Source organism: Mustelus asterias, chromosome 12, assembly GCF_964213995.1.
Source record: "Mustelus asterias chromosome 12, sMusAst1.hap1.1, whole genome shotgun sequence".
In the NCBI taxonomy this organism is placed as follows: Eukaryota; Metazoa; Chordata; class Chondrichthyes; order Carcharhiniformes; family Triakidae; genus Mustelus; species Mustelus asterias.
Genome location: NC_135812.1, coordinates 84,643,355 through 84,655,603, shown reverse-complemented (window position 1 = coordinate 84,655,603; position 12,249 = coordinate 84,643,355). Strand labels below are relative to the sequence as shown.

Sequence of the window (12,249 nt, the reverse complement as noted above, 5' to 3'; positions counted from 1 at the left end):
CCCCCCGTCTACGTGGGTTTCTCCGGATGCTCCGGTTTCCCCCCACAGTCCAAAAGATGTGATGGTTAGGTGCATTGGCCATGCTAAGTTCTCCCTCAGTGTACCCGAACAGGCACAGGAGTGTGGCAACTAAAGGATTTTCACAGTAACTTCATTGCAATATTAATGTAAGCCTACTTTTGACACTAATGAATAAACTTTAAAACTTTAAACTTAAAACTCTGAGGACAGACAAAATTCTCTTTGGAAACTAAATTTAACCAATAAAAAATATCATTTTCAAATCTTACCAATGTATAATCAAATAGTTAATTGCATTTGTAAGGAAAACTTTTCCTAACATGGACTCACTGGTGAAATAAAATGCATACGGTTACAATTCTTAACATATATGTTAATGCTCCTCTGTGCACAATTTTTTCCTGCACTAGCTACATTGGTGTTAAATTCCTGAGTGTGTTATTTTAATCAAGATGTTAATTTACAGAGGGATTTTAACTCACCAAGTAGGCACAATGGTGAACAATATAATGTCCACACTTGATTGGATTTGGATTTTAATGGAAAAAGGAAACTTCTAGTTTCATAATGAAAAATAAAATAAGTGAGTAATGTTTGTTGCAAAGCTTAAATCAATGAAAATGTTTCTGTTTCAACTACAATCTGAAACAGTTTAACTGCCCTATTACATTACATCCAACCACCTAACTATAATTCTGATTCCAAGAGTGGGATTTTCCTGTCAGGCCCCCCCACGGGAATTGTTACAGGCGGGAAATGAACCATGCAAAGATCCATTGACCTCGGGCGGGACTTTCCAGCCTTGGGGCCAGTGTGGCCGGAAAATCCTGCCCTAATTATTTGACTTGATCTGCAAATCCTAACCATTCAATGAAATGAACAGACTTTTCTGAATGTATTCTTTCAGCTGACCCCTTTCAATATAACAGCCTCGGTATCATTAAAACACTCTTGCTTTAGTTGGATGATGATCGTTTGATTTAATTTTAAATCAACCCCGTTTAAGACAAGCTCTTGGTTAAGATGACATTTTGTACCAAACATTGACATCTTGCTGGCAATGGCACCATTTCCTGCCATTGCAAAATTAACTTACTCCTAATCAAAATAAGGAGACCAAAGTTTTTGATATGGGCCTGGAATTTTCAAATTGACTGTTTTTTCCTACACTGCGATAATGTTAATCACATTACGATGAAAATATTGTCCTCACGATCCTACATCAAGACCAATTACTCCCACTAGTTAATAACACCAAAAGGTAGCTGTTAACTGACCAACATGTAAGTGAAGTCATTGAAAACTTGACATTCAGACACTGACATTTCAATTCACACATTTCTTTTTGATTTGGAAAAAGTTAAATGGGTTTAATCAGGGCCATGCAGCAAATCTGAAGTCACATTCCCAAATTGGCCTGATGTGAATTTTAAAAATGTTTTGGCTTATTTCATGCAATTAATAAACAACGAGGTAGAACATTTATTTCCTCTGTATATTTTCAATCTCTCCTGTTCAAATATTGCCTTGGCACTGGCTAATGCTGGTGGCTGCATATATCTCGAAGTTTGTTTTAATTATCTAGGGGTGGAAATGGGAGGACAAAGTATTTGAAGTGTGAGTCCAGTGGTTGCAAGGTCTGGAGTTATAAGGGATCCTGATTCGGAGGATCCATAGAGGAAATCTTCTTACTTCAAAGTCAAGAATATTTTTCCTAATTAATTGGAGCTGAATCTGTTTAATGCACTTCAGAGAATCCCTGTCGTGCAAAAGAAGCCATTTGGCCCATCAAGCCTGCACCAACAACAATCCCACCCAGGCCCTATCCCTGCAACCTGACGTATTTACCCTGCTAATTCCCCTGACAAAAAGGGGACATTTTGCATGGTCAATCAATCCAACCTGCACGTCTTTGAAGTGTGGAAGGAAACTGGAGCACCCGGAGGAAGCCCACACAAACACGGGCAGAGCATGCAGACTCCACACAGTCACCCGAGGCCGGGATTGAACCCTGGTTCCCGGCACTATGCGACAGCACTGCTAACCACTGTGCCACCATGCTACCCACATTTCAGATTTCTTCCTCCTTCTAAATTCACTAAAACAATTAACATCCAATGACAGATAAAAATTATCTCAGTTTTTAAAATGTCGTTACATTATTATAGAGAAAACCTGGGCATTTGATCTAATTCACCAACTACTTAAGAATCAAGTTTGGATCCTAAAATTGTACAATGGGATTCTCTTACTTCTTTGCTACTTTAGTGGTTGATTTAACTAGTTTATTTTTAAAAAGTTGGTGCCTGCAGTGAAGTAGTGTAGGGGGGGAAATTTAGATGCGTCTGCTAAAATATCTCCCAGGGCACAATTGCATTACTTTCAGGTAGAAAATACAAATAAGTTTTAACAGTATCTTGTACTCCAATCTGTCAAGTATTGCAATAGAAACAAGATGTATATTTGCATGAAATGATTGGGAAGAAGAAACAGCCGCAAAAGTTCAAGAAAGGACAATTTGTTAGCAGCAGCTTATGATTTCTTGCCAGAGGGCCTGGCAAATGTGAAGAAAGAAAAGTCCCTTAACATCAGGCATAATTAAATCAGCATTTAATCGGCCCCCTTTTCACTGATTTCATTTTGGCTTACTCCATGCTGACTTGCTTCAGCAGTGAGACTGTGTAATGCATGACTGGCTCCTCGAGATCTCTGTGGACTGTGGGTGACACCTGCTCTGTCCAGCTCCAGTTACACTGTTGAGGGATTTGGCAATTTCCCCACATTGATAACAGGCTACAGCATGGGTGGAAGTGGGGACTCAAACCCCTAAGTGTTGCAAAGCAGAGACGTTGCCTATACAGACATCATTCTCACACAGGCGTGCCCAGCAAGAAAGCATTCTCCATGCGAATTCAAACAGATCTCAGTGCACTGAAGGGGAACAGACTGTTTGTTCAACAGCTTGCCTTTGGAAGAACATATTGCTCAATTCAAAGACTTGTTAGTCAAAATTAAGAGAGATTTCTACTGTAGATGCTTATCTCAATATAAACCATGGGCGGAATTTTCTGTAAAAGTCTCATAACGGCAAGAAAACGAGAGTCCTCTGCACTGGTCCTTCAGGTGAGCTTGGGACTGCAATCTTCTGGCACTCTGTCAATTTTTTTGACAGCTGGGAGCTTTGCACTGGCAGGGGGTTTGGTGACTAAGTGCACCGGGGAAGCTCCCCCACTACACACGTCATTGGATCCCATCTCACCATCATGGGCGTATTTACAAAAGGGAATCACGCTTGACAAACCTATTGGAATTCTTTGAGGATGTAACTCGTAGAGTTGACCAAGGAGAACCAGTGGATGTGGTTTGTTTAGACTTTCAGGAGGCTTTCGACAAGGTCTCATATAACAGACTACTCTGTAAAGTTAAAGCTCATGGGGTTGCAGGTAATGTCTTGAGATGGATAGAAAGCTAGTTAGCAGATAGGAAGCAAAGAGTTGGCATAAGTGGGTCATTTTCTGATTGGCAGTCAGTGACGAGTGTGATTCCACGGGAATCTGTACTGGGTCCCCAACTGTTCACATTATATATTAATGATTTTGAAGAGGGAACTGAATGTATTTTCGCCAAATTTGCAAATGATGCAAAGTTGGGTAGGAGGGTGAGCTGTGAGGAGGATACAGAGATGCTTCAGCGTGATTTGGATAGGCTGAGTGTGTGGGTATCTGCATGGCAGATGCAGTATAATGTGGATCAATGTGAGGTTATCCACTTTGGTAGCAATAATAGGAAGACAGATTATTACTTGAATGGGTGTAAATTGAGAGAGGTGGATACTCAGCAAGACCTTGGTGTTCTCGTGCATCAGTCGCTGAAAGTAAGTGCGCAGGCAGTAAATGGTATGTTGGCCTTCATAGTGAGAGGATTTGAGTATGGGGATAGGGATGTTTTGCTGCAAGGGAATAGGGTGTTGGTGAGGCCACACCTAGAGTATTGTGTACAGTTTTGGTGTCCTTATCTGAGGAAGGATGTCCTTGCTAGAGAGGGAGTATAGCGAAGGTTTACCAGGCAGATCCCCAGGATGGTAGGTCTGTGATATGAGGAGAGACTAAGTCGGTAAGATTATATTCACTGGAGTTTAGAAGAGTGAGAGGGGATCGCATAGAAACTTATAAAACGCCAACAGGGTTAGACAGGGTAGATTCAGAAAAAATGTTCCTGATGATGGGGAGTCCAGAACAAGGGGTCATAGTTTGAGGATAAGGGGTAAAACTTTTAGAACTGAGGTGAGAAGAAATTTCTTCACCCAGAGGATGGTGAATGTGTGGAATTCACTGCCACATAATGCAGTTGAGGCCAAAATGTTGTAACCTCAAGAAGAAATTAGATATAGCTTTTAGGGCTAAAGGAATTCTCTTAAAACACATAAATCCTCATAGTGCAGAAGGAGGCCATTTGGCCCATCAAGTTTGCACACGGCACGGTAGCAGAGGGCGGCACGGTAGCACAGTGGTTAGCACTGCTGCTTCACAGCTCCAGGGACCTGGGTTCGATTCCCGGCTTGGGTCACTGTCTGTGTGGAGTTTGCACATTCTCCTCGTGTCTGCGTGGGTTTCCTCCGGGTGCTCCGGTTTCCTCCCACAGTCCAAAGATGTGCAGGTTAGGTTGATTGGCCATGCTAAAATTGCCCTTAGTGTCCTGAGATGCGTAGGTTAGAGGGATTAGTGGGTAAATATGTAGGGATACGGAGGTAGGGCCTGGGTGGGATTGTGGTCGGTGCAGACTCGATGGGCCGAATGGCCTCTTTCTGTACTGTAGGGATTCTATGATTCTATGAATTCCACCCAGGCCCTATTCCCATAACCCCATGCATTTGCCCTAGCTAGTCCCCCTGGCACTAAGGGGCAATTTAGCGTTGCCAATCCGCCTAACCCGCACATCTTTGGACTGTGGCAGGAAACTGGAGCACCCGGAGGAAATCGAAGCAGACACCGGGAGAATGTTCAAACGCTACACAGACAGTGACCCAAGCCGGGAATCGAACCCTGGTTCCTGGTGGTGTGAGGCAGCGGTGCTAAACACTGTGCTACCGCGCTGCCCCTAAATGCCACCGGGCCACCCTTCAAGGGCTATAGGGGGAAGTGGGGTTCAGGATATTGAATCTGATGATCAGCCATGATCAAAATGGATGTCGGAGCAGGCTCGAAGGGCCAAATGGCCTACTCCTGCTTCTAGTTCCAAGTTACCCCCATACCAACACAGGTCGCCGGCATCAGGGCATGTGGACCCTCCTGATGAAACACCTGGTGGGCCCCGACATGCCCCCCACCCCCATCATGGCCCACCTTTGCACAACCCCCCCCCCTCCACACAACCACCCTCCTGCACTCGCTCCCTGCACATTACCCCCCCTCCCCCGCATGACCACCCCCTTGCAGAGCTCCCCCCTTTGCAGAGCTTCCTTGGCCGCAACCACTCCCCTTGCCGACCCCCTTCGCAGACACCCCCCCTGCATAAGCTCCTCCTCATTGTGCATACCCCCCTCATGGCCCCACCCCCACTCAGGCTGACATCTGCCTGACGGGTACTGCCTGGCCCTGCCCCCAACCATCCGGGGTGCTTCAATGGCCTTTGGTGCCTCTGGCATGGTATTGGCACCTGGTCCCCTCTACTGCAGAGCAGTAATGATTCTCGCCAGCGTAACATCTCACCAGGAGGGCGGAAGCAGCTGTGCCGGACTCGGAAAGTGCATTTTAATTTAGTAATTTTCATGTTAATAGCCAGTAAAATGGGGCCGGGAGGAGAGCGATCTGATTCACGCACAGTGCGAATCGTATTTCTGGCCTTTCCCGCTACGTTCCCGGCTTGTCACGCTGATCAACCGACGTGGCGAGTCAGAAATATCGCGCCCCATATCCGCAAATAAAAAGTGTTACATTGTAATATATAACACACAGCGATTATTTTTCCCATTGTGTATTGTTGACTAGAAAAGAGGTCCAGATTCCGAACTCAGAATCAGGTTGTTCGATGTTGCTGCCACAATGTGAAGAAGGCATTGACAGTTTCTTAGGAGTTGCTTCAAGATCTCAGAGGCCACACACAGAAATGTTGAGACTTTCTTTCTTTTGTTGCTACCAATGCTCTCATTCTATTCTATAAAATTGCTAACAAGACACACTTTCTGTTGTCTATTCTTTCACTTCTCTGCAGGTGCCTGGATACACTGCTCTGCGAGCTGGATGACACTGAACATTGATACATTGAAATATGTTGGTCAAAGTGCATCAAATCTGGGGCAGTGCAATTTGAATTGCTGCTGCAACCACTTGGTGCAGGTTTAAAATCATATAATTGAAACTGAAAACCTATTAATGCGCCTGAGTGGAAACTAATATTCTATTGTTCAGACCTGTAAATTTTCCTTGTACACTTACGTAAGCAAATTGATGTTTAATTTGAAATAACACAGGGAGCTCTCGTCTCTCATCAGACTTTTGCTGAGTTCATCTGGCAAAGGACTAGCTGAACTTCTGCACTCTTTTAAAGTTTAAAATTTAATTATTAGTGACACAAGTAGGCTTACATTAACACTGCAATGAACTTATTGTGAAAATCCCCTAGTTGCCACACTCTGGTGCCTGTTCGGGTACACTGAGGGAGAATTTAATATGGCCAATGCACATAACCAGATGTCTTTTGGACTGTGGGAGGAAACCGGAGCACCCGGAGGAAACCCACGCAGACACGGGGAGAATGTGCAGACTCCGCACAGACAGTGACCCAAGCTGGGAATCGAACTCGGGTCCCTGGCGCTGTGAAGCGGCAGTGCTAACCACTGTGCCACCGTGCTGCCCATAGCGCTAGTGTCCGTACGCCGACTGTGCTTTCCTAATTCATTCAAACGAATCATACAAAAAGAATCCACAAAGCTTGTGTTTTATATCTACCCCATATGTTAATGCTATTTGTCTGCGACAAATACCAAAGGGAAAACATGGCCCTCATTAAACTTTTCATTAAGGGGGCTTCTTATTTAGTATTGCTTTTTTGAAGTCACAGTTTAATTGTATATACCATTGCTATTGATGTATCAAAAACAATCTCTACAGAAATAACTGATTCATTAAGTCAGCAGCTGCTGGTTACCTTACCGTTTGTGTATTGATTGGGGGTCTTTTTGTTCGTCATTACTCTTGCTGTTGCATTGTTTACCTGCGATTAAACAATGAAACACATCACATTCAGGAATTAATAGGATCCTCTCGGAGTGAGCTATAATGTGCTGCAGTCGACCACAAAAAAAACCCCCAAGAACCTCGGAATTGTCTCTATTCAGTCATGTGAAATAATAATCCTGTATTAATTGTTTCAGAAAGGACTGTAACAGCTTGTGTGGGTCCCAGGAACTTGCTGTCGGCACTCTGTGCATTCTGTAGAACACTCAGCGCATTTCAAACTAAAATGGTGTATATTAACCATGATACATAATAGTGTAAAATAACAAGGTGTTGGAATGCATGCTATAAGCTATAAGTTGCAGATGACTTTTATTAAACTGTTGGGAGTGTTGTCTTGTGGTTTAAGCCAGTGTTTGAGCCCATGAATTAGTTACGAGCTTCCCAGGTATCTATAATTGCCTCGCCTCCTATTTTAACAAAAGCATTTAAGTAATTGCAGTTATGCCTCTGTTAAAACAGCAGACAAAGTAGTTTCATGTTAATTCATTCATTAACAAATATTACACACTGCAATTCACTCCGTGTAATTTTGGCAGTTAGACAGATGAGAAATGATAATTTAAAGAAAGGTTTCAGTCTTTATTCTGGTCCCAGGGACAGTATTATGCTGCAGAGTAATGTGTTCCAAGAATGGGTTTGCAATATAGGCTCAGTTTCCCTTGCAATGAACTTCAATCCCACCTCAAAGGAACGCTCTCCATTGTACTTAAGTGACAATCCAAGTTCCATGATCTATTATTGGCCTCATATCTCAGACTGCTGTTTTGCGCTGAAACATCTTCCTGTGCTGTGAACTGATGGCCACTTGGAAACAAAATAAAACTGTTTTGAATTCAGATTTCACTGGTAGTCCCTAATGCCAAGAAGCAAGAGGCAAAAAGAAAGAGGACCTGAGAGTGATAGCAACAGACAAGGAATAAGAACAAGCGAGCAAGTAAAACAGAAAGAGCATGAGAGAAGATGCTAACCAGTAAATCACATTGCAGGATCCTGTTTGAATAAAGTATTTTACACACTATTGTCATCTACGTTTCTGAACAATCTGGTAAAGTTATTGAAAACAATTTGACATTGCCCTGATACACGGGGTGCCCAGACAGATACTTTTCACTTTTCACTATCATTGACAATCTGTAACATTTAAATGGCTTTGGTAGAGAAATTATTAAAACGACATTCCTCATAAATTAAATCTGAGTGTACATAACCTTCAAGTATTTTTACCATAAATTAATCTTGCATTGTTCTATATTGTTGCAGAGACGAAAGTCTGTTAAATTGAATACAGATGAGACGTTTCCTATTTTAAATATGCTGATTTATAAAAGCCACAATTTCCCGGAACAGTTCCTGTGCAAGTCTATTTTATTAAGTGCATGACAATAATGGTGATTTCTGTCTAAGTGTATAGTTTTGCAATTCATACGCATGATGCATTTAGATTCACATTTATGCAGTTTATTAATGACCTCGAGTCTCACCTTTGCAAATGGAAATCCTCAGTAACGTTCATTTGGATGCAGCAACTGAACACATCGTGGTCTATTGCAAGCTAGTTAAGGTCTACTCTCTCTAAATGCAATCCTTCACTACCTCTCAAAAACTTTTTCCTAACTATCAACTATTAATGCCTTTGCATAAAATCCATTAGTCTTTGAAGTTTTAATGACAACATTTCCATTGTTCCCTCCTTCATTTTTTCAGTCCACATTCATCCCCCCTTCTCTTTCTTGATTTCCTATGCACCATTGATGTTGTGCATCAGCTCCTTGTAAAAAATAAATATTCAGTCACAAGTGGGATATGGGAGTAACTGGCTGGACTAATTTCTGTGTGACAGTCCTGCATGGCATCGTTACTGCAGTTTACCTTGGATAGAAGCTCCTGGCACCCGTAATAGCACTTTCCAAAGATGCATTTATTGAGAACAGACATGCCCTGGACTCTTCCATTTCCTGCAGCTAAGTAAGCTTGAAGTAAAACAGTGATGGTGCTTCTAAGATCTCTTGATAGCCTCCTCCTCGACTTTTCTGATATGCTGCCAAGTAGTGGCAGATGACGCTCCGCACTTGGAGGGGATGCCTGCAATCTTGGCGCAGCTCAGAGCCTTGTTCTCCTGCATTATTTCATTCATGGGGGAAGGAAATGAAGTCACTGGCTTTGGCAAAGATCACTTCCGTCACTGTAATGTCCTAATTATGTTGGGAGTTGCAGGTATTACACAAAAAAGAAAAATATGTCGTTTGCACACGTAGATTCAAAGTAACACACAACAGGTTGATTGACAGAGATGTTTTCTGCATGGAACAGAAAATGAAACAAAGACAGAAGCCTGAGAATCACCCTGATGACCTCATAATCAAATCATGTGACCCGTTCTTCAAGCAATCATACAACCACTTAAATATATAACACTAATCTAGCAATTGCTGACTTGAACAGCCGATTGGCTGAGATTGCAGATGTCAGCTATGGCAGACTGGAATAATCCAGAGGCATAGCATTTCAGGGCTCAGTGACTTTGCAGGGGCAGCTGTTGTTGGTGCAGCAATGGATGATGGAGCATAGTCACAGTCTCTCTGCTCCTTGGTGAACTGCAGGTGAGAGTGTCGGGGTCTGTATATTCCTGTGGGATAGGCCTTCTGTTAGCTATACTCCTCCTTCTCTTCACTCTGCAGCTCCTTGTGCCAGTCTCCTCCTCCTCAGTCTCTGGCACCAAATTCATTGCAACCAATCAGAAATTTGTCAGATGTTTACGTCCAAGAACCCTCTGCTGGCTCAGAAAACGCTTTCAGAAATAATTATTTCAGTTCAAGTGGCCAAAGCTCCCAGAAAGCTCAAAAAGCAGCACAATTCTTCTCATATTATTGTTGAGAAGCTAATGTTTAAAGTGCATATATGTGAGGTCATGATCATGATGCAATGGTCATTTAAAGGGAATAAACTTTCAGGGCGACAGGAACAGATAATAGGACTGACTGGTTTGCTTCACTTGATGGGCCAAAGAGCCTTCTGCAGTGCTGAAAATTACTCAATGGGTGAGATCTTGCCACCTGTGAGAATGCTTTCTGAGCTCAAGATGTGGTGAAACTTGAAAATTGCAGATCCTGCTGGGTGAGATTACGACTTCCGATTTTTGCCGTTCCTCGCCGGCATCTGATGAACCCAACCCCTCGCCGTATATTGACCCCCTGCCATATATTCACACCGCCCGTCGATGCAGCTTACAACAGGTTTATCCAGACATAAACCTGTCCTGGGGACGTCCCTGGGGGTGTAAAAGTGAGGATAACCCCTGGGGGAGAGGGACATGACCAAGCAGGGGCCTGGTAATGCCCCCTGGCACAGGTTGGCACTGTTAGGTTAACACTCACAGGTTGGCACCATGCCATGTTGAGACTGGGATGTGGTAGTGGCCGAGAGAGGACGTGGGAGCTGGGGATGCTGGTGATGGCCATTTTAGGTAGGGGGAGGTGCATGCCGATATTGACTGTGTGAGTGGGGGCTGGGGGGGAGGGGTCCAATGCTCAGCCGGAAGAGGGGGGATGCCTGCTATGACCATTGGATGGTGTGCGGGGGGATGGTGTCTGTCAGTTAGAGGTAGAGTCATAGAGGTTTACAGCATGGAAACAGGCCCGTCGGCCCAACTTGTCCATGCCGCCCTTTTTTGTTAAAACCCCTAAGCTAATCCCAATTGCCCGCATTTGGCCCATATCCCTCTATACCCATCGTACCCATGTAACTATCCAAATGCTTTTTAAAAGATAAAATTGTACCTGCCTCTACTACTACCTCTGGCAGCTTGTTCCAGACACTCACCACCCTCTGTGTGAAAAAATTGCCCCTTTGGACCCTTTTGTATCTCTCCCCTCTCACTTTAAACCTATGCCCTCTAGTTTTAGACTCCCCTACCTTTGGGAAAAGCTATTGACTATCTACCTTATCTATGCCCCTCATTATTTTATTGACCTCTGTAAGGTCACCCCTCAGCCCCCTACACTCCAGAAAAAAAAGTCCCAGTCTATCCTGCCTCTCCTTATAACTCAATCCATCAAGTCCAGGTCGCATCCTAGTAAATCTTTTCTGCACTCTTTCCAGTTTAATAATATCCTTTCTATAATAGGGTGACCAGAATTGCACACTGTATTCCAAGTGAGGCCTTACCAATGTCTTGTACGACTTCAACAAGACGTTCCAACAAGATGTTCCAACTTCTGTATTCAATTTGGTTGGGTTGGGAGGGACGCCAGCACTGACTGCTGGGGGAGGGTGCAAAGGGAGGGTACAAACTCTGATCAGGGGGCGGGGGAGTGAATGCTGACTTCGTTCAGGGTGGGGGTTGCCCCTGAAGATCTCCGTGGTGAGCTGGGGGGAGGGGGAAGGGTCATTCATGTGCTGATCATCCTTTAAATATGGTGTCCTGAGCAGGCGGGCATTGCCAGCATGGTTAGTGTTACAATGTAACCAATGGTAACTTGCTGTGAGGGTAAATGGAAAGCAGATAGGAATTGAGGAGAGCATTTGTGGCTCAGGGCATGGCCCAAGTGGAGGTGTAATGAAGTTTCTTGATTGAAAGTTCACTTTGATTTACTTTGTGAAATTGTTTTTTTTCTTGCTTGCTGCTGGAGTATCTTTGCTGCTGGATGAACATCTAGGCCCTTCCCCCCTGCATGACGACGTGAACTTTGCCCAGCTGGTTTTTTTTGACAGAGTGTGGCAAGATCTGGTGAGAAAACCTGACCTATTTCTCTGGAGAAAAACACTCGGCAGAATTTTCCCGTCCTCCCGCCACAGGAATCATAGAATAGAATCCGACATTGCAGAAGGAGACCATTCGGCCCATCGAGTCTGCACCAACCACATTCCCACCCAGGCCCTATCCCCATAACCCCATACATTTACCCTAGCTGGTCCCCCTGACATTAAGGGGCAATTTAGCATGGCCAATCCACCTAACCCGCACATCTTTGGATCGTAGCGGGCGGGACAT

At 43.9% G+C, this 12,249-nt stretch overlaps 1 protein-coding gene across 3 annotated transcripts in view; it reads right to left on the bottom strand.

Annotated features, from left to right (window-relative positions):
* rbfox3a (RNA binding fox-1 homolog 3a) overlaps positions 1–12,249 on the bottom strand; it is a 166,176-nt gene that overhangs the window by 61,217 nt on the left and 92,710 nt on the right. For all 3 annotated transcript variants that reach the window (XM_078225539.1, XM_078225540.1, XM_078225541.1), the window contains exon 5: positions 7,173–7,233. In XM_078225539.1, the coding sequence (XP_078081665.1) occupies positions 7,173–7,233 (61 nt within the window). The remainder of the gene's footprint in view (positions 1–7,172; positions 7,234–12,249) is intronic.